Source organism: Diospyros lotus, chromosome 9 (genome assembly GCF_014633365.1).
Source record: "Diospyros lotus cultivar Yz01 chromosome 9, ASM1463336v1, whole genome shotgun sequence".
NCBI classification, from domain to species: Eukaryota; Viridiplantae; Streptophyta; class Magnoliopsida; order Ericales; family Ebenaceae; genus Diospyros; species Diospyros lotus.
The window spans coordinates 29,167,508-29,191,457 of NC_068346.1; the positions used below are offsets into that span (position 1 = coordinate 29,167,508).

At 38.5% G+C, this 23,950-nt stretch overlaps 1 protein-coding gene across 3 annotated transcripts in view; it reads right to left on the reverse strand.

Annotated features, from left to right (window-relative positions):
* LOC127809775 (uncharacterized) overlaps positions 1 to 23,950 on the reverse strand; it is a 90,109-nt gene that overhangs the window by 23,386 nt on the left and 42,773 nt on the right. For all 3 annotated transcript variants that reach the window (XM_052348839.1, XM_052348838.1, XM_052348840.1), the window contains 4 exons: positions 21,345 to 21,462; positions 19,547 to 19,657; positions 18,621 to 18,697; positions 17,742 to 17,808 (listed from right to left, as the gene is read on the reverse strand). In XM_052348839.1, the coding sequence (XP_052204799.1) occupies positions 17,742 to 17,808; positions 18,621 to 18,697; positions 19,547 to 19,657; positions 21,345 to 21,462 (373 nt within the window). The remainder of the gene's footprint in view (positions 1 to 17,741; positions 17,809 to 18,620; positions 18,698 to 19,546; positions 19,658 to 21,344; positions 21,463 to 23,950) is intronic.

Here is a 23,950-nt window from a genome sequence, read left to right on the forward strand (position 1 = left end):
GAGGTCGCCAGGTCTATGCTCTTTGCTATATATGTTCCCAAAGTCTACTGGGGTGATGCAGTTCTTACTGTTGCCTATTTAATCAATAGGATGCCACTAATAGGAGTTTCTTCCCATACTATCCCACTTGCTATGTACGAAACCACTCTCCTACAATCAGCAAATTAGACCATCGAGCTCTCAAATGTATATTCATTGGGTATTCTGCTACACAGAAAGGGTACAAGTGCTACCACGATACCATCCACCTACCCAAAAGTTCTTGACAGTATAGATGTCACATTTAGAGAGGATGAGGGTTGTTTTTAGTCCAACCCCCCACCTCTTCAAGGGGAGAATTTCAGTCCCATGGTACAAGAAGAGGTGTCTATGCAGTGGATTGATACTGCGATTGATTTGAGGGAAGAAGGTGGAGAAACTACTAATGATTTGAGGGAAGAAGGAGGAGAGGCTGCTGATGGTTTTTATAATTTAGGTAATTGTAATAAACCCAAGCAAGAGAAAGATCTAAGAAATGTTGATCAACAACAGGGACCAAACAGACCTAGGAATGGGGAGTTTTTGACTTATTTCCAGAGGAAGCAAGCCCATCAATAAAGTCTACCTAGCCAAGAAGATTCCCAAGACCTCACTGATCCAGGTAAACACTCCACTGAATCTAAACAACTTTTAATTTCCAGACAATTACCAGCGACTAACCTTGATCTTGCTAATCTTGATGCTACAATTTATGAAGCTAAACCTTTTCTAACTCTTCATTTAAACTCCCTAATTTGCACCTTCCTATAGCTAACAAAAAAGAAGTTAGGAGTTGTACACAACATCCTATCTCCAAATCTGTTACTTACGATTCTCTGTCTGCCACCTATAAGAATTTTCTATCCTCTTTAGAATCTGTAACAATACCCACAGATTGGAAGCATGCTATCAGTAAACCTTGCTAGGAACATGGTATGGAGGAGGAAATGAGAGCCCTAATGAAGAATAACACATGGGAAATCACTAAATTGCCACTTGATAAGAAACTAGTTGGATTAAGTCGGTTTTCACTATTAAGTACAGAGCAGATGGAACAATTGAAAGATACAAGGCAAGGCAGGTGGCTAAGGAGTTCACTCAAACCTATGGAGTGGATTATGAAGAAACTTTTGCCCTTGTAGCAAAAATGAAAACAGTACAAATCCTGTTGGTATTTTATGAAGAAAAAAGAAAAGGGAATGAAAAAAATATCAAAGCAAAAGTCGTATTTTATTCAATCGTAGACTCCAATTTATACAACTAAAATATAAATTGAAATGAGCATAAAGAGGAGAATAATATGGCATAATATCTATCCAAAACAACTAACAAACAATATCAAATATTTGCTAATTTATTGGTTATGGATAATCCTATTTTATTTTGACTTCTTCAAACCACATCAACAGCTACTAAGTCAAAATTCAACACTCCTCCTTGACTTTGGGGCTGCAAATGCAAAGCATTTTAATTTTGGCATGACTTGGATATAGCATATGGGGATTTTATAGTTATGAGGCATAGGTATGGTTATGGGTTTTGGGGCATAGGCATTTTTTTTTGGGGGGGGGGGGGGGGGGGGGGGGGGTATAGGCATTTTTTTTGGGCATAGGCATGGATATGATTTTTTTGAGTAGAGTTAAAATAACTCCTTCTCCTCATGTTGGTCAGCAACAGCTCTAGCTTCGCCTTCTTGTTGTTGTGATCTGCACACAATTGTGATATGACCTAATTGACCACATTTGTTGCACTTTACATCGGGCCTCCACCAACACTTGTGTTGTGGATGATTGGTTTTTTTGCAGTAAGGGCAAGGTGGATAATTTCCACTATTGTTGTTTCTAGCATTTGCAAGCTTCTTGTTGTGATTCCAAACCTTTTTTTCACTGGTGGGCCTTGTTTGTGCCTGGAAAGCTCCTTCAACGGCTCCTCCTATTCTCACAAGCCTTCTTTGTTCTTGAGCCTGTAAAGCATTAAGTAACTCTGCCAAGGAAATGCTTGACAGATCTTTTGCATTTTCTAAAGAAGAGATAGTGACTTCATACCTCTCTGGAAGTGTAACAAGTATTTTTTCAATGATTCTTTGATCAGGAAAATCCTTACCTAACAACCTCACTTTGTTAGTAAGGCTAAGCAACATGTCAGTGTACTCCTTCACAGTTTCTGACTCCTTCATTCTTTGCATTTCAATCTCTCTGATCAAGTTTAACACTTGCATATTCTTCACTCGTTCATTGCCTTGGTATTCTTCTTTGAGATGATCCCAAATGGCTTTTGCTGAAGACAGATTCATGATTTTTGTGAAAATATTGGGAGAAACTGCAGCATACAAGTAGGCCATGGCTTTAGCCTTCCTTGTCTTCCTTTCCTTGTGAATCTTTATTTGGTTCACAGTTGGATTGGCCGGCAAATCAACGACTACGTAATCTTCCTCAACTGCTTCCCAAAGATCTAGTGCCTTGAGATGGACTTTCATTTTAATAACCCATACTTGATAGTTGTCGCCACCAAATATCGGTGTTGCCGGCATTCCGTGACTTAATTCTGCTTCCATCTTTGCAGATTGTTGGCTTGAGTTTGAGTGTTTGTGAATATGATTTTTTTGTTTCTCTCAATTCACAGGTCCCTCAAGAAAAAGGGCTCTGATACCACTTGTTGGTATTTTATGAAGAAAAAAGAAAAAGGAATGAAAAAAATATCAAAGCGAAAGTCGTATTTTATTCAATCGTAGACTCCAATTTATATAACTAAAATGTAAATTGAAATGAGCATAAAGAGGAGAATAATATGGCATAATATCTATCCAAAACAACTAACAAACAATATCAGATATTTGCTAATTTATTGGTTATGGATAATCCTATTTTATTTTGACTTCTTCAAACCACATCAGCAGCTACTAAGTCAAAATTCAACAAATCCTTCTATCATGTGCAACTATTCTAGACTAGGACTTATATCAGTTGGATGTAAAGAATGCATTTCTTCATGGAGAGCTAGAAGAAGAGGTATACATGAAAATTCCATCTGGTTTAAACAATTCGAAGAAGCAAGGGAGAGTTTGCAAGTTACAGAAGGCCCTATATGGTCTTAAGCAGTCCCCCAAGACTTGGTTTGATAGGTTTAACAAGGCTATAATAAGACTTGGTTACCAGCAAAGTAATGTTGATCGCACCATGTTCTTTAAAAGAAAGGAACACAAGCTAACTATTCTTATTATTTATGTTGATGACATAATGGTGATAGGGAATGACCATTAAGGAATTCTCCAATTGAAGGAATACTTGGGGGAAGAATTTGAGATCAAGGATCTTGGCCAGCTAAGGTACTTCTTGGGAATTGAAACAGCCAGATCAAACAGGGGCATCTTTATTTCCCAAAGAAAATGTGCTTTAGATTTATTGACTAAAATAGGTATGCTAGGATGTAAGCCTGTTGATTCACCCATTGAAGTAAACCACAAACTTAGAGTTGATGAAGGAGAGAAGGCCGACAAGGGTAGGTATCAAAGACTGCTCGAGAAGCTGATATACTTGTCTCATACAAGACCAAATATTACGTATGCAGTAGGTGTTGTAAGCCAATTCATGTAGAATCCTAGGTCAATTCATATGGAAGTTTGTTTACAAGATTTTAAGGTATCTGAAAACAGCTCATAGGAAGGGTTTACTATTTTCTAACCATAACCATCTGAATGTAGAGAGATAGGATACACAGATGCAGATTGGGCTAGATCCCTAGATGATAGAAGTTCAATCTCAGGTTACTGCAACTTTGTAGGAGATAACCTTGTCACATGGAGGAATAAGAAACAATTAGTTGTAGCTAGGTCAAGTGCTGAAATTGAGTATAGGGCAATGGCTCTAGGCATATGTGAACTATTATGGGTGAATAAGGTTATGACAGAGTTAGGATTACCTAAAAATGAGCCACTCTTACTATATAGTGATAGCAAACCTACAATTAGAATTGCTAACAATCTTGTTTAACATGATAAGACTAAACATATTGAGATTGATAGACACTTCATAAAGGAGAAACTAGTCAATGGACAACTATGCATCCCATTTGTTCATGTTGGAGATTTATGATTTGCTACATATTTATCTTTTTTATTTTCTATATTGTTGTGTTCAAGTGATTAGATTAGGTTTGTTAGAGGAGAAGATAAAGAGGAAGAGAATATGAGAAGATAAGATAGGTTTGTTAGGAGAAGATAAGAAATAAGAATCTCCTTGATTATAGGAGATAGATTTTTCCTTGTTTTGAATTCTTAGGAGACAGTTGTCAAACCTGCATATATATATATATATATATATATCTAATAAGCTCAAATTAAAAAAATCAATGCTACCTGTTCCGGTAGCCCTAGGTTGCTAAAACCGGAAACCAACTGACTTCAAGAGAATCATCCACCATAGTCACCACCACCCAAACCTGTCAATCCTACAACCCAATCATCATCACCCTCAGTCGAAAACCTATCTTTGCAAATCACTCACGATAAGCTCAACGGAGTGAATTACCAAGAATGGTTGCAGTCAGTGATGCTTGTGATCAAAGGAAGAGGTTGGACATCTAACGGGGGCGATCTTACCACAATCGGAGACAACACCGAACTATGGAGCATGGGAGGTTGAAAACTCAATCGTGATGGCTTGGCTCATCAATTCCATGGAGCCAAAGCATAGGCAGAACCTATTTGTTCTACAAAACGGTGAAAGAGATATGGTAAGCTGCACAAGAGGTCTACTTGGATGTAGAAAACACCTCTCAATACTTTGAAGTCAAGTCCAAAATTCGAAATACCCACCAAGGCATCATGACTGTAACTAAATATTACAATACACTCATGGAACTTTGCCAGGAGATAGATTTGTTTTATGAAATTGAGTGGAGCTTCCAGATCGATGCAACAAAATACGAGTTATTGGAGAAAGAACGGGTCTTTGATTTCCTCGGAGGACTCAATGTAGATTTAAATGTATGGGGACGTTTACTTGAATCCAAGCCTTTTCCATCCATTTGAGAGGCATTTGCAAAAGTTCGGAGGGAGGAAAGTAGAAAGAGAGTTATGTGCAACCCCTGTAACTCGAAACAAATCACCCAAAATTCTGCTCTAGTTGTGAATAAACGTGAGAAAGGATTAGCAATACAAAACTGTGAACAGCAGCAGCTAAAAGGAAAGCCATGGTGTGATCACCACAACAAACCTTGGCACACTCGAGAGACATGCTAGGAGATCCATGGAAAGCCTTCAGATTTGAAGCCTAAGAAACAGAGAGGGAATCACCATGCAACACAGGTAGCGGAATCAGACTTGGGGCAGACTGCTTTCAACCAAACAAATTGAATTTCTACAAAACTTGCTGAACCAAACAAGGCTCTTTCCCCAATTTGATCCCATGTCCTCACAAAATCCAACTACAATTGTGACACAACGAGATAACATAAGCCATTCACTGCTCTCAAAATCCTTATCAAACCAGTGTTGGATAATTGTCTCAAATCATATGACCAGATCCTTAGATATGTTTGAGACCTATGAGAAAAACAGCTGTGAAATTCATGTGCGGGTGGCTGATGGGAAGATGTCACGAACAATAGGACAAGGGATGGTTTGTGTATCAAATTTGGTGTTGAGATTTGTGTTATATGTCCCAAAGCTTACATACAATTTATTATCTATTAGTAAGTTGACAAAAGATATGAATTGTATAGTGACATTTTTTCCGTCTCATTGTGAATTTCAGGACAGCTCTTCAAGGAAGATGATTTGCAATGCTGAGGAGAAGGATGGTCTCTACTACCTCTCAATAATCGATACTTCCTCTAGAGATCAGTTACCCCATAATTTGTCCTTATCAGTAGTGTCTAGTTCTAATGTCATGTTATGGCACAAACATCTAGGTCATCCAAGCTTTTCTTATTTAAAGGCATTGTATCCCCATTTATTTATCAATAAAAAGAATGTTTCTTTCCATTGTGAAGAATGCGTCCTTGCAAAACAATGTCAAAGTACTTATATTTCCCACTCATACAAACCTTCAAAGGCTTTCCATCTAGTTCATAGTGATATCTAGGGACCAACAAGGATTCCCACTCTGATTCGAACCCAATGGTTGATTACGTTCATAGATGATCATTCCAGAGTTTGTTGAGTGACGCTTGTGTTGTATTCCAACAATTCGATATGTTTGTTCAAACTATTTTCCAAACACTTATCCAAATTCTACGAACCAATAATGGGAGAGAGTATTTTTCCCAAGAATTCACTCAATACCTCTCCACCAATGGCATTCACCATCAAAGTTCATGTGTCTATATTCCTCACCAAAACGGAGTGGTTGAAAGAAAAAATTGCCACCTATTAGAAGTCGCTCGTTCCATGATATTTACTAGTTCAATCTCACATTTCTATTGGGGAGAAGCTATCCTAACTGTATCTTACCTCCTAAACCGTCTCCCTTCCAAGACACTTAAATTTTGGACTTCTTTGAGCATCCTCCTTGATGACTTCCCAGACACAAAATTCCTCAATTCATTAGCACCAAAGGTGTTTGGGTGTCCTGTTTATGTTCATAACTCTCAAACAAATCCAAGCAAACTCCAGCCCAAAGCTCTCAAGTGTGTGTTTGTTGGTTATGCACCTACCCAAAAAGGGTATAAATGCTATTTTCCAAGCACCCGAAAGTTCCTTATTTCCTATGATGTAACCTTCTTTGAGAGTCAGTCATTCTATCTCCAGGGGGAGAAATCCCAAGAAGATAGGTCTTAGGATTCATCCATCTCTCTTCCAGTTCCCACTGAAAGTCTTCTAGTTCCTCAAACTAGCCCTAATTCGACACTTGAAGTAACTAATCCATGGGGAGACCCGATTATAGACAAACCAACCTTGGTTTATTCACGAAGACCAAGAGATCCTTAACAAGGCCAATCATTAGATCCAGGGCAAGTTCCTAGTACTAATAAGGGAGCAGTTGTTGATGATTTGGATTTTCCCATCACTCTTTGAAAAGGGGAAAGATCATGATCATCATGTACAAAATATCCTATTTCTAACTACCTGGCTTACTCAAAATTGTCTCCACAATTTGTTGCATTCACCACTAAGGTTGATAGCATTGAGATACCCAACAATATCTATGAAGCACTCAAAGAACCCCAGTGGAAGGAGGCAGCTTTGGAAGAAATGAGAGCATTACACATGAATGGCATTGGGAAGTTGTAGACCTGCCAAAGAACCAGAAAGTTGTTGGGAGTAAATGGATATTCACAGTTAAGTGTCGTGTACCTAAGGGGGAATAATTGTAATGAACAATAAAAGGCTGGTAGGTATTTGTAATTGTGTGGAATTGAGACTTTTACATGCAGATATCAAATATCCGGCCTACCTCATTGAGAGGATATCAAATATCATTTGAACAATTTCCTGCTCTATTTCCCTCTCAATTCCTTCTCTCCTTCTCATTCATCTTCTAATTTTCCCTCTCTCTCTCTAATTTATCTCTCCCCTACATAATTCCCACCAAGTTCTCTCTACAAAACAAGAGAACACCTTGCTGAATCCAGAGGATTCAACAATTGGTATCAGAGCACCAATCTTGGCCCCAGAACTTTGACAAGTTATATCAATGGCGGACGGCACTCGTATGAAGCAAATGGAACTACAACTTCAGCAGGTGACGGCCACGGTGATGGACGTGCAGGCTAGACTCAAATCGATAGAGGACTCGATTGAAGTGGTGGTGGATCGAAGGATGGAGGAAGCCTCAAAATGATTGCGCGGGGATATGCGCAATCAGATCAGAGATGAGATGAGAGAACAGAGTAATATGCTGCGTGATCAGATGCAGCAAGTTATGCTCATGTTTTCAAGCCAAGTGCAAATGAGGATGTCTCCAGATTTTCCCCCGCGAAAGAGATTAGAGCCGATGTTGCCGGGAGCCAGCATTGGTCAAAGGATGGTGGGATCATCGGAGGTGGAGATTGATCCAGTGGCAATGGGGAACAACAGCTCCGATAGGAGACAGGAGATCCAAGTCAATTCTACTCACCACAACTTTCCAATTCCGAAATTGGAACTACCAGTGTTTGACGAAACCAAGCCAAGGTGGTGGATCCGACGATGTGAGAAATTGTTCGGAATACATCAAGTGGCCGAGGAGCAAAAGATTAATCTGGCGATGGCCTACTTGAATGACTTAGGAGACATATGGTATCAAGGATGGTCGAGAGTGAGAGAAGAGTGTAGCTGGAATGACTTCATGAAGGGATTATGTGAGAGGTTTGGCGTGATGTTTTGCCTTTGATATAATTTGATGATGAAAAACAATTATATTTTGATAATGAAATAAAGTTACGAGAGTTCAATGTTAAAAAATTTAGGATTCAAATATTCTTTTTTGTTATCATTTAACGATTCAGTTTTTATAAAAAGAATAGTTGACTATGTGTTTGTGTTCTATTGACTATACATATGAATAGTCGACTATGTGTATTAGTGCTGTCGACTATGCCTGTCAACAGTCGACTATGTGCCTGAGGATCGTCGACTATGTGTGGCTTTTGTCGACTATACTTTTTGTTCTGTCGACTATGAATGTATATAATATTATAAAATTTCTTTATATTTTTTGATCCGTCGACTATGTGAATGTATATGTCGACTATCAGTAGTTTTTGTAGGACAATAGTTGACTATGTCTTCTTGTCTGTCGACTATGCCTTAGTTTTGTTTGAAAATATAGTCGACTAACTTATCTTGTCTGTCGACAGTTTGTTTCTCAAAAACTTGTAACGGCTAGTTTTTCAGATCCCAACAGTCACAAACGGCTACATTTCTCTCCAATATTTTGGGATGCTTATAAATACACATCAAGGATGATCTCGAGAAAACTAATGGACGAGAACGAATTGATTTGAGCTTACATTTGACTATGCTTTTATTTTCTCTCTTCAAGGCTTTGATCTTAATCTGTATACATTCATTTAAGCCTTGAGTCATTTTTGAGAGACATTGTAACTAAGAGATTTATCTCTTAGATCTTCTCTTTATTACATTTCTTGTATTTCCTAGCTTGTGTAGCTAGAGGACCCATTTGTGTGGGAGGTTTTGTAATTTTCCTAATCGCGGACTAGAGGACCTACTTGGTGGATGGTTTGGAAAATCCTTACTGAGGAGCTAAGGTAGTGGATTAGGCCGGATTAAGCCGAACCACTATAAATCCTTTGTATTATTCTCTTGTGCTTGTGTTATTTTGTTTGTTTATCATTGCTAGCATTTTCATTAAAAGGATTTCAAGTTTTATCAAGTTTTTAATATAACCAATTCACCCCCCCCCCCCCCTTCTTGGTGTGTGTCATAGCACGGCAAAAAGAGGACCGAATATAGTTGAGGAGTTCAACAAAATGAAACAGAATGAATCGGTAAAGGAGTATCAGCTCCAGTTTGAGGAGCTGAAATCGCTGATGCTCAGTAGGAATCCATACTTGACAGAAGACTATTTCGTGTCAAGTTTTATCAGTGGACTGGGTGAGGAACTCAGATCCACAGTCAAGATGACAAGGCCCAGGAAGGTCGAGGAAGCGGTGGAGAGTGCTCTGCTCCAAGAATTAAACGTGGAGGCATTGATAAAGAAACAGAGGAATCAGAGTAGGGGAAACGACTTGGGTTCCTCACTACCAAGAAGGGAAATGTATAGGGCTGGGGCAATGCCAAAGCCACCAACGCTACTACCACCTACTAACATGGGGCAACAAGGAAGCAAAGGGAACAAACAAAGGAGACCCTCAGGGGCTTGTTACAGGTGTGGGGATAAGTACTTCCCTGGACACCAATGCAGGAGGCAATTGCTCCTGTTGGAAGGAGGTGAGATTGAGGAAGATGCAGGAGAAGAGGCAATGGTGGTAGGGGATGATTGGGAGGAGGAAGACAATGGCACAATATCCCTTCATGACATAAAAGGAGTGGCTAGTAACAAGATTATCAAGGTTAAAGGAACGGTGCAAGAAGGAACACTCATGGTCCTAATTGACAGTGGGAGTACCCACAACTTTATTAATGAAGGGATAGCTAAAAAAATGAAATGTGAGTTATCAAACACTCAACCTTTAGTAGTGATCGTGGCTAATGGAAGTAGGGTGTTAAGAAGATCAGCCTGCATGGGGTTTTGTTGGACAATGCAAGGAGAAACATTTGAAGTCAACCTAAGGTTGTTGAAGCTGGGGAAAAAGGGGGGGGGGGGAAATAGTCTTGGGAGTTGATTGGATGAGAGGGGTAAGTCATATCAGTTTTGACTTTAATAAGATGGAGGTTACGCTGGAAAAGGGAGGTAGGAGAGTTACACCTCAAGGGAATATGGAAACAGGTTTCTGCAAGCTGATCAAGGGAAAAAGGCTGCATAAATTGCTCAAGTGTAAGTTTTCCCTAGTGGCTCAATTATTCTCGATTGAGACCAGTGAGGAGACTGAGGAACAAGGAGAACAAGAAGGTCAGTGCTTCATAACTACCAACAAGCCAACCACAGACTTATGGCAGGTACATGAGTTGGCCTCCCTTGATGCATTACTCATTGAGTTTAGGGATCTATTTGTAGAACCTAAAGACCTACCCAAAGACCATTTGATCACTCTATCCCTTTACAACCAAATGCTGAACCAGTTAACACAAGATCCTATAGATACCCACCAAAGCTCAAAATTGAAATTGAGAAATTAGTAAGAGAAATGTTGGACAACTCTATAATCTGAGCTAGCAAAAGCCCATTTGCATCTCCCACCCTTTTAGTTAAAAAAAAGGATGGAACCTGGCGTTTTTGTGTAGACTACTGTCAACTTAACCACATCACAATCAACGATAAATTTCCCATTCCCATCATTAAAGACCTCCTAGATGAACTAAACCATGCAACTGTTTTCTCTAAACTTAACCTAAGATCCGACTATCATCAAATCCGGATGGACCCAACCAGTGAACTAAAACGCCGCCTAAGCGGAGCCAAGGCGCCAGGCGGCCGCTGGCCGCCGCGATTATGGCCAAATCGGCACCTTAGGCACCAGCCCGGCTAATCGGTACTAGGCCGCGCCTAGGCTGCCAAGGTAGACGCCTAGCCACGTGAACAGCCTTGCCGATTATGGCCAAATCGGCCACCTTAGGGTTTCGTTTCCACTTACCCATTACCCCTTCTCTCTCGTTGATTTCCCCTTCTCTCTCGTGCGCACCACCACCGACAATCTGTTGCAGAGTCGTCGTCGTCGTCGCCTCTCTCGTGCTCGCACACAGCCACCGTCTCTTGCAGTTGCAGAGTTGTCGTCGCCGCCGTCTCGTGCTCACACACTGTCGCCGTCGCCTCTCTCATGCTTGCTCGCACATCTTCCTCACTCACCCTGCGCCTCCTCTGGTAAGTAGTAAGCAAGCAGCAGCGTGCTGCTGCTTGCTGTTGCCTCTCTCGTGCTTGCACGCCGCCACCATCTCTTGCGTTGCTGGCTCTTGATTTTCTTCCTCCACCGAGTGTTTTTGTTGCAGCTGCTTGCTTTGTTATTGGTTGTAATTTGTTGAGTTGTTCTTCCTCCACCAAGTGTTGTATTTTGTTATTGTTGTATTTTGTTATTATGTCTTTATTTGATTTTATTATTTTTAATGCCTATAAATTATGTTTCACAAAGTCTAAGCTCTAAATTTAATAATCTATATTAATATTTCATAATCTTTGTTTAATTTATATGTGTATTTGGGATAATATGAATTTTAATTTGTATGTACATTAATTTAAAAAATATTAGTTTTTCTAGGCCTCGCCTAGGCGCTAGGCCCCAGCCTGGCGCCCGACTAGTGCCTAGCGCGTTTTAGAACACTGGACCCAACTGATATACCCAAAATAGCCTTTAGAACCCACCATGGGCATTATGAGTTTACAGTAATGCCCTTCAAATTAACTAACACACCAGGAACATTTCAAGCCCTTATGAACCACATCTTTGAGCCTTATCTTCGAAAATTTGTGCTAATATTTTTCGATGATATATTGATCTACAACCCAACTTTTTCTAAACACCTAGAACATCTTAGAATTGCATTTAGTATCCTTAAACTCAATCGGCTATGCATCAAAAGGTCCAAATGTGACTTCGCCCAGAAGCAAGTGGAGTATTTGGGGCATGTGATTTCCAGTCCTGGAGTTAGCATTGATTCCAAGAAGATTTCAGCTATGGTAGCATGGCCTAAACCAAAGAACATCAAGTCCTTGAGGGGGTTCTTAGGGCTAACGGGTTACTATAGGCGTTTTGTGAAAAACTATGGAGTGATAAGCAAGCCACTAACAGAATTATTAAAAAAGGATAACTTCAGATGGAATGAAGAGGCAAAAAATGCATTTGGGCAGTTGAAGCAAGCCATGTGCGAAGTACCAATGTTGGGGATTCCTGATTTTAGTAAGTCATTTTTCCGGGAGACCAACGCATGTGGAACCAGGGTAGGAACTGTGTTATCTCAAGAAGGCCAACTCTTAGCTTTCATGAGTCAAGCTTTAGCTCCAAGACATCAAGGGCTCAACACATATGACAAAAAGTTGTTGGTTGTGCTGATGGCAGTGGAAAAATGAAGGCACTATTTGGAAGGGGGACAATTTATAATCAGAACAAATCATGAGAGCCTCAAGTTCCTTACCCAACAAAAGTTGCACACTAACTTGCAAAAGAAGGGGATGACAAAGCTGATGGGGCTGGATTTTGTGATTCAGTATAGAAGAGGAAAAGAAAATGTGGTTGCAGATGCTTTATCAAGGCGTTATGAGAAGAGAGATTGTGCAGCCATTACGACATTGGTACCAGATTGGTACCAAGAGGTGACAAGTAGCTATGATAATGGAGCTTGGACAAGGGAGTTACTGGAGCAGCTGAGTTTGGACAACAACAGCAGACAAGGGTACACTGTATGTAATGGCCTAATAAGGTATCAGGGGCGATTGGTGATAGGAGACTGCAAGGCCTTGAAGAAAAGAATTCTCCAAACCATGCACAACTCACCCTTAGGGGGGCACTCAGGCATCCAAAACACTTACCGCAAGGTGAAACAAGTGTTTTATTGGCCAAGATTAAAGAAATCAGTAATGGAGTTCGTAATGCAATGTGACACTTGTAAGAGGTGTAAACATAAATCAGTAGCTAAGCCTGGACTCCTGCATCCATTAGGGGTTCCAAATCAAGCATGGACTGATATAACTATGGATTTTTCTGAAGGATTACCGCAGTCAGAGGGGAGGAACTGTATCCTAGTCATGGTGAATCAATTGACCAAGTACAGCCACTTCATCAGCTTGTTCCACCCATTCACGGCACAAGAGGTGGCTAGAATGTTTTTGGACAATGTAGTGAAGTTACATGGGGTGCCTCAAACGATCATTTCTGACAGGGACAAGGTGTTTACTAGTTTATTTTGGCAAGGGTTACTAAAATCCTTGGGTTCTAAGCTCCACATGTCCACAGCTTACCACCCGGAAATTGACAGCCAATCGAAGAAAGTTAATCAGTGCCTCGAGACTTACTTGAGGTGTTTCTACTTTATGCAGCCCAAGGAGTGGCACAAGTGGTTATCCTTGGTGTAATAGTGGTACAATTCTAGCCACCACCACCGGTCCATTGGAATGACTCCATTAGAGGCATTATATGGATACAAGCCTATCCTACTACCATCTATGGGGGAGCCAACATCAGTGGCAAGTGCAGATACCTATTTACAAAACAGGCAGGAGATTCTACACACCTTGAAAACTGAGTTAGCCAAGGCTTAAAACTAGATGAAGCAGCCAACGGATAAAAAGATGAGTGAGAGAACGTTTGAGGTAGGAGAAAAAGTGTACCTCAAACTCAGTCAGCCCCATCTGAGAACTCTTTCGAGGCAGCCTGTCACTAAACTAAGCCCCAAGTTTTATGGACCATATGCCATTATTGCCAAGGTGGGACCAGTTGCCTACAAGCTACAACTACCCAAGGGAACACGCATTCACCCTGAGCAACTGGGAACCAAATGGCCAGTCAAAACATTCCCATTCCATTCAGGGAAGAAGAACCAGTAGTCACCCCAGTAGCCATCCTGGACAAAAGAGTGATTTTTCAGCAAGGAGCCTCAATCACCCAAGTGCTGGTGTTGTTGTCCCCACTACACTCCGACAATAATACTTGGGAATATCTACTAGAGTTACTCCAGCAGTTTCCAAACATCGTCAGCTTGCTCAGCATTCTTGAGGACAAGAATTAGCTTAAGGGGAGGGGAGTTGTCGTGTACCTAAGAGGGAATAATTGTAATAAACAATAAAGGCTGGTAGGTATTTGTAATTGTGTGGAATTGAGACTTTTACATGCGAAAGTGGCAACCGTTTCTGGCCCCAACTTCCGCTAGGGCTGAGTATATAAGCTCGGCCTACCTCATTGAAAGGATATCGAATATCATTTGAACAATTTCCTACTCTATTTCCCTCTCAATTCTCTCTCCCTCTCATTTCATCTTCTAATTTTCCCCCTCCTTCTCTAATTCATCTCTCTCCTACATAATTCTTACCAAGTTCTCTCTACAAAACGAGAGAACACCTTGCTGAATCCAGAGGATTCAACATTAAGTATAAGGCCAATGGAGACACAGAAAGGTATAAGGCACGATTAGTTGCTCAAGGCTTCACTCAAACCTACAAGATTGGCTATAAGGAAACATTTGCACCAGTGGCAAAGCTGAACACAATTCAAGTTGTTTTATCTTTAGCAACTAGCCCAGATTGGGAACTCTATCAACTTGATGTAAAGAATGCATTCCTAAATGGTAACTTAGAGGAGGAAGTATATATGAGAATCCCTCTTGGATTTGAATCTAAAGAAGAGAAAGGGGAAGTATGTAAATTAAAAAAACCTTTATACGGTCTCAAGCAGTAACCCCGAGCATGGTTAAAAAAAATAAGTACAACACTCTTTTGACTCGAATACAAGCAAGGGCAAGCAGACCATACGACCTTCATCAAGATGGGAGGAGAAAAAACATCCATACTGATCGTATATGTAGATGACATTATCATCACCGGTGATGACACATACCAACTTCAACAACTCAAGCAACAATTGAAAACAGAATTTGAGGTCAAAGATCTAGGGGACTTGAGATATTTTCTCAATATGGAAATTGAAAGAAACGAGAATGATATTTTCATCTCTCAACGGAAATATACTCTTGATTTACTAAGATAAACCGGGAAATTAGGTTGCAAACCAGTTGGGACTCCTCTACAACAAGGTTGGAAGTGAAAGCTAGATGAAAATGATCCTCTTGTAGACAAGGGAAGGTACCAACGACTAGTTGGAAGACTCATCTATCTATCTCTCACAAGACCTAACATTGCCTTTGCAGTCAGTATTGTTAGCTAGTTTATGCATTCCCCAACTCAACAACATCTAGATGCCGTGGGGCACATCCTATCTTAAGGGAACTCCAAGTAAAGGATTGATGTTTCAAAAACATGAAAAGAGGAATATTGAAGCCTTTGCATATGCAAATTGGGCTATAACATGGAAGATAGCAAGTCAACTTTAGGGTTTTGCACAAAGCTATGGGGGAATTTAGTCACGTGGAGAAATAAGAAGCAGATAGTGGTGGCAAGGAGTAGTGCTGAAGCAGAATTTAGAGTCATTGCACAAGGCATATGCAAAGTTATTTGGCTAGAGAGACTAATGGATGATCTACATATATTTATTTCAACCCCTACAAAGCTCTACAGTGATAGCAAATATTCCATAAGCATTGTGAATAATCCGGTACAACACAATTGAATGAAACAAGTTAAAATTGACAAGAGCTTTATAAAACATGAGCTTAAAGAAGGCGGGATTAAATTATGTCACATTTCCACTCAAATGCAGGAAGCAAATGTTTTCACAAAGATACTACCCAAGCCTAACTTTAAATTTATTCTTGGTAAGTTGGGAATGATGAACATCTATTTCTCAACTTGAGGGGGAGTGTTGGAGATTTATGATTTGCTAGATATTTATCTCTTTTATTTTTTGTATTTTTGTATTCAAGTGATTAGATTAGGTTTGTTAGAGGAGAAGATGAGGAGGAGGAGAAGATAAGAAGATAAGATAGGTTTGTTAGGAGAAGATAAAAATAAGAATCTCCTTGATTATAGGAGATAGATTTTTCTTTGTTTTGAATTCTTAGGAGATAGATGTCAAACCTGTATATATACATGTGATCAGCTCAAATGAAAAAATCAAGAGAGAAGAATTCATTCTTGAATATCTCTTGTTTCAGTTCAGTCAAGGCATTAGCTGGAAGATACCTTCACCAAGGCTTTACATAGCAAGGACTTCATGACTATGATATCCCTACATCATCTTGAGGGGGAGTATTTGAATCTTGAGTAAAAGAGGGCTGGCAAGACAATTGTTATAGTTTTAAACATATGGATATGGTTATTGTGGAAAAGGTCAACCTTTGTGGTGCAAGACTGTAAATGGTAGATTCTATGGAGGCAATCAAGGAAGACACAAAGTAATCAAATCTAAAGAATCGTGAATGTATATGAGTTATAATTAGGATGATTCTTGTATATACTTTCCGTATGTATTCTTTCCTTTTGTTTAAGATTCCTAAGTTGTAAATTATGAGGTTATAAATAGAGGATAATCTAAAAGGGGCAAGGTGTCTTTGCCTACAGCTTCAAAACCTAGTTGTTGCTATTTTTACACTAGGTAACAGTTGACTAGCTAGGGTTTATGACTACCTATTACCTTGCCTCTGTTGCTTGGATGCTTATTCAGAACCCAGCAGGCACAAAACGGTGATCTTTTTTTTCTTGATAAGAAAATTAGAAAGGTGAAAGATCTTCGGTTATGAAGAAACTGAAAATAGAACATAAGGCAGAAAAATAAAGACGTCTGTGGAGGAACTGGAACTGAAGGATTGAAACAAAATAAATTTGAACAAAATGAAAACAAATTTGAGGAACTGGAGATAGGGTTCACAAATCAGTCTCATGGTTTAGAAAACATGAGATTCAATGAAAACAAAATAAGGGAATATTGTACTAATATATTATACTGGAGAAGGTATATTAATGGGTATATATAAGATCTTTGACAAACCTAAAAATATAATAAACGATTAAGGAAAGAAATACAAAGAAAAAGATCTATAAAATATTCTAGCAATATTCTCAAGATATTCTAACAAGAATGTTATGGTGGATGTGTGGCCACACAGAAAAAGACAATAAGAAACAAGATTATACTTAATAAGGTAGGGGTGAAATCTATTGAAAATAAGATGCGTGGAGATGAGATTAAGATAATTTGGAGTGAGAAAACGACTGACAAATGCACTTTGTAATGCAGATTACAAGTGGATAAAGAACAGGAAGACCAAAGAAAACTCTATAGGAAAGTGTTAAACATGATCAAGTAGGATATAACAGGCTTATAGAGGATATGGTCATGGATAGAGAGGACTAGAGGTCTAGAATTCATATGGCAGACCTCACTTAATGTATGTGCAAGGTAGTGGAACATATTCAGGAATTGCAAATTATTAGCATGATATAAACACCTAACAACCAGAGCGCCTTCATTGAAGTATTTGTACTGCCGAGAGTTCTAAGTGGGAGAAAATATATACTTTTTCTCATCTTCTAAATCTTGCAGAGCTGAACAAGCAAAGAGTCATATAACTGGAACCACAGTACCTTCTCTATGTCAATAACTTCACTAGCCTTGGCAGCACGAAATTTTAATGCTTCTTCTTTCTGAGATCTGTCAGAAACAGGAAAAGAACAATAAAATCCAATTTTAGCATACATGAATTCTGACAACAGCCGCTCCAATACTTGTCATTAACTACTATAAGGAAAAATAGTAGTGTCAAATAATTTTACAACATGCATACGCATAGTCCAATTGAACATGAATCCCAAAGTCCCGAAACTCCAGTTTTCAAGAGTTAGTAAATGCCATTCAAGTTGACAGCATTTTCTTGTTTTTTGGTAGGTTGATTTCTCATTTTCTCTCTGTTAGAATTATTTCTCATAATTTATAAGAAGACATTCCTTCTTTTGTATTTAATATTGACAACTATAGTTTCTTATCAAAAATCGTGAATGAAGAATTAACAATTTGACCATTCATTAAGATGAAAGACAGAGCTTACAATAGGATAGAAAGAAGCCAGTTAACAAGTAAACTGGAGAGTGACCATTCACCATGTCTCAAGTCAAATTACAAAAAGGAAAGCAATAGGATTCAAGAGCTAAGAAACATGAGCACCCTGCCAACTTTTTTTTAGTGATTAGAAGATCACATATGTTTTGAAATTCAATTCAATATGGCAGCAAAGAACAAGGGAGATCTAGTCATACATAAAAAGACACCATAATATGCCTTTATGGATATATAGTTTTGCACTTGTAACAAGAGAAAATTACATATACAGTTCATGCATGGAAAAGCACTTGAAGCATAGACTGTACATCGCAAAATTGTTTGATATCTTTTCAAAAGAGTAACCGCTTTTAAAATTTCTCTACTCCAAAAAAATGCAAACAGAGTCCTTGCATGCAATTTCATACCTGTGATCTGAAATGCGCTTCTCAGCTTTTGAAGTGGAGCTCACAAGAGACTCAGATAAGACTTTCAACTTATCAACCTGCTCAGCGCTTTAAGAGATAAGTTCAAGAATTTATGCTACTACAGTTCCTAATGAAACCCCATATGCACTAACCAAAAATTACTCAATGATACTTTCAAAGTTACAATGTAGCAGTAAAATACTGCAAGAAGTTGTAGGTCACTTTGTACTGGGGAGGGAGTTACTTCTTCTGTTAGGCTCCTTTTAAGCATGCTTTGATGAAATAAGGGAAAAGGATTACAGCCAATTGGGATCAACGATAAAGAATGATGATGCTTAGATGAATCACAATAAAGGAAGGAATATAAAAGCAGGAATAAGGGGCCATCGAATCTCTAAGGGCATCCCTGGAGCACAAAGCACCCTATTACATTCGTATTCAGCCTTCCCCTTGCCTTCTTGCAAAAAATCTGCTTCCATAGAATCTCTATTATCAAAAAAATGTCATCATTTACTGGATACAGTAATTGTTTCCTTCTACTCTAGCATAACTCAGGAAAATTAAGTCTTTGCCTTAAGAGGAAATTCCAAAAAAGAAAAAAGTAATGACTAGACACTCCAAACCTAGAATGGTTAAACGAACCTAATTTCTGCCAGTTTTCTAGTAAGGAGCATGGACACCATTCACACCAACAAGATGAAACTATATATTCCTATTTAAACACTAAGTGGCATTGCAATGATTTCTGGAAGATGCATCAATCCATGATTGAATGGCTCAAATTATAGCACATCCAAAGTTGTGTAGCCACATGAATGATTGTATAGCGCAATTATTTTCTGGAACAGAAGAGACAAGGCCATACCCATACAAATGTAAACTTTTCAATAAGGGGGAAAAAAAACTGTACCAGAAAAGAAATACACCTTTTGAGCATGAGCCTCTGGAGAGTCACCACTGCTGATAGATTTTTTCTTCAGTAGAAGCTCTTCTAATCTGGAACAAACTCGAATATGTGCAAGAGCTTCTTTCAAAGCCTAGTAGAACAATATGGAGATTAGATCTTTCGCCCAGAAACCTACACCTATTGTACAGTTCAATATTAAGATACAGATATTCGTTTGGGTTTTCTCACAAATCACAAAAATTATAATCTAATCATCTTAAAAAATGTAACAATTTGAGACTCATAGCAACATAAAGATCCTGACACGAAGTTAGAGCCTGTTTGGTTAGACAGAATCAGGGCTGATGGAAGGAATTGGGAATAGAATCCTGTAAAAATGTGTTTGGTTACAACTATGGAATGGAATCCCCATTCCCTTCAAAAATGGATGGAATGGAGATCCATTCCAAGGAATCCACGCCACAATTACAAGTTTACCCTAAATAAAATTCAAAAATTACCAACCTAAACAAAAGCCCTAGCGATGTCTTCTTCTTCTTCATTCTTTGTCACTGTCACTGCCACTGCCACTGCCGACCTCCTCTTCCTCTGCCACCTCTGACCTCAAACTCCTCCACCAATACCATTGTCTTCTTCATCTCTATCTCTCCCCAATCTGGCGACACCATTGTTGAACCGCCTCCACCACCACCAACCTAAATCTGCCACGGCCATCTGCTTCCCCACCGCCCTCTTTCAAATCCCTCCACCATCAAACTACCTACACCACCAGCAATCTAAGTCTGCCACCTCCATTTCTCCCCCCCACCACCCCCCTTTCTACTCTCCTTACCATCAAATAACCTACACCACCACTATCTGCCTCCCCCACCACCCCCTTCTGCTCCCACCCCCATCGAACAGTCTCCTTGTTTGATGTTTTCTCTTTATTCACAAATCAAAACAAAATTAATATTACGTTAAAAGTCATTGAAGAAATAATATTGTAAATTTTTACAAGTAAACTCGTATAAATAATAATTTTTGAATATTTAATTTTTTTTGTAAGATTTCTTCAATAGTTATGTGATTTTTTTTGTTTAAATAACATTATACATACTATAAGGGCATTTTCAAAATCCAGTTATTATTTCCATTCCATCAAAATCGTTGCGCACCAAATACAATAGAATGGAATGGTCATTCCATTGTTGCCCGTACCAAACATGACAATGGAATGGAATGGTCCATTCCATTCTCATTCCCATTCCTATTCCTATTCTGTTAAAAATCATTTTGTCCAACCAAATGGGCCTTTAACGTTCAGTCATTTTCTTCCTTGTTTAGTTACTAAGACTTGATGCAGGGTCTATATTATATGAATGGGAACTATGGGCAGTATTGATAGTAAATTTAGGTTTTTTAATCTATCCTCTAAATAGAAGAAGTTTATCTTTGAATATCAGCCAATATTTTGAAGAAAGTAGACAGCACTTGAAACCCAATAGAACCACATCAACACCAACAGGACACCTAAGCTATTACAACTCCAATGATCCATAACATAGTAAGTTTGGCATTCATGACCTGAAATTTTTACAAGTACCAGAATGAAGACAAACTATCATCATCCAATGGGTGCCATGAGTGGATATACATGGTGCCAGATGTAGCTTGCTTCACACTAAGAGCCACTCAGCAACACATCGAGACAATATTTCATTACCAGTATAATGACAGGCTTAAAATCTGACATTATCAACCTTGACCATATTTATTCAACCATCAAAGGAACTTGCAGAAAAGAGAAAGAACAAGGTCACAGTAAACAAAATCACCTCTATTGATGTTGCAGTTGAAACGTTTAAGGCTGGATCATGACCTTCACCAATATAATTTTCTGATACTGTCATTCCGTTGAATTTTCTCCTTAGAGAAGAGACTTCAGCATCTATTCTGCAAGCAGAAAGCATAAAAAGGAAGAAACTTTTGTATTAGCAACAAAGATTAAACTAAAATTTGAGAGCCATTAATATAAAACTGAGGCCCGGTAACTGACAAATTTCAGGCTCAGCACAAACTGAATCTGAGAAAAATTGGAGCTTCTTCCTGGAAATTTAACTGAGAATGGGTTGTTGTACTTAGAATTTACAGAAAAGAGGGATTTTTTATGCTAAAATAAGACCATAATAAAGGACATGCATGAGGCCTTTTCTTTTTCCAAGTCAAACACAAAAACTGACCAGGAAAATAATACAGCAAAAATTTCTATAATTTTCTGACATGAATTTTAGATAGCATAATTTTGAAAACTGTGAAAAATAAGCCTATGGTCTTCCCTGAAAGATAGTGAATACGATTGTAATGGATTTTCCCCTTTTTTCTCAAACTGTTTGTTGTGGTAATGTATGGGGTGGGACAATCAAGATGAAATGTCCAGAATCAAGAATTTATTGATCAGGCAATGGAATTTAAACCCTTAGAGAGCAATGAAGAATTATTTTTACATTAGTCACTATAACTACCAAGTTCAATGTGGTCGATCAACATGATTGGGATGTGCAAGATAACTAAAAAAGTTATTAATGGCCTACCAGGATACATGGTTGTGGACAGAAATGATTGATTGATTTAGAAACAAAGTAGCTAACCCCACCTAGAAGCGATTAAAGCTTGGAGTTGTTATTGTAGTTATTATTGTACTTCTTATTTTATTAAGATTCATTCGAGTTCTATTAGGACTTCTAATAATAGGTTACACTGCTAGATGGGATTACTTTAGTTTTGAGAATAAACAAAAAAAATATTTGGAAGAGCTCCGCGCTCTCATGGGCCTTTCCTCATCTGCACACCATCTGCTGCTCTGGCTCCTTTTTACCCTCTTCTCCTTCTTCTAATCACCTTCTCATGCTGATTTTCTCTCTCCTCCCATGCTACTTGCTGCTGAGTGCTCTCTTTCATTTTAATTCTATCATTTTGGAGCTACATCAATCTTTCTAGCAGATACAAGCTATCAATAAGAATTGATCCAGACACAACCAACAGTTAAGTTTCAGATGTATTGCATCAAAAACATCTCATCCTCCAAACAGAAACACCTACTTACAGCGAAACATGAAACATAAATGGTAGCACAAAAAAGGAAATAAAATAACAAACGAAGCCTTAACCCCACTAGGTGTGGTCGATTGCAATTATTCTCTCTCTCCAATCATCTTTGTCTATGACTACATCTTCTGAAAGCCTAATATAATCCATGCCATGCCAAAGAATTTGCCACGACTCTCCCGCTTACCTCTTTGTGACAAACTTCCATTTCAACTGCTTTCCTCACTGAAGTTAACTGGTCTTCTCACTTGACTAAACTATCTTAATTGGATCTCAAGCATTTAATCCTTAACAAGGGTCACCCCAACTTTATTAAGATAATCTCATCTCTAACGTTTATTCCTATAAGACTGTTATCCACTGTAACATCCTCATCTCAATTACATTCATACTTTGCACATGTCGATAATTTACTATCCAGCATTCCAGGCCATACAATAGAGTCAGTCTTGTAACCACCCAATGAAACTTCTGGTGTAGCTTTAAAGGGATTTTAAATTGCATAAAACACCCAAAGCACTTCTCTATTTTAACCATCCCGTTCTAATTCTATGAGCAAAATCCTCAAATGTCACTCTGCCTTTTTTTTATTATAATTGGATAATTGATCCAAGATGCCTAAACTAATTTTTTCTTACAAAGACTTGATCTTTAGATCTTAGCATAACATCATTAACATTTTTACTTTTACTAAAATTGCATTCCCTATATTAACTTGAAGACTTGGGATTCTAATGTGTCCCTCCATATCTCAAGCTTATTATTCATGCCTTTTTTTAGTTCACCCACACAGATAATGTTATCTATAATAATATACACCAAAGTACCACTTCTTAAATATGCTTAGTGAGCTCATCAATTACTAAAGCAAAGAGATAAAAACTCAATAAATTCTTGATGCAATCCACTCATAATTGGAAAAGTCTAAGGATCTCTTTCATAAGTCTTAAAACATGTTTCTGCTCCATGATACACGTCATTAATAACTGTATATAAGTAATTTGGATTACTTTCTTCTTTAAAATCTTCATAAAAGTTCTTCCATCATATTGATGTAATTCCTAAGAGTTTTCCACCCTTTTTGTGTGTCTTTCTCTACATCTTTTTCAACAAACCTTTTTTTCCATTTCATTCACTCACCTTACAAGCGTCTATTGATTTTCTTCATTAAGATCAACATATTGATTTTCATTCACTCATCTTATCTTAATCCGTGCCACTTCAACCTTATGACAAATAAACTTATTTCTAACCTATGTTTTTTGTATGACACCATTTTTATCTTAGTTCGATTCATGTTTTCCACATGTTGGTATTTAACTCCCTAACACTCCTT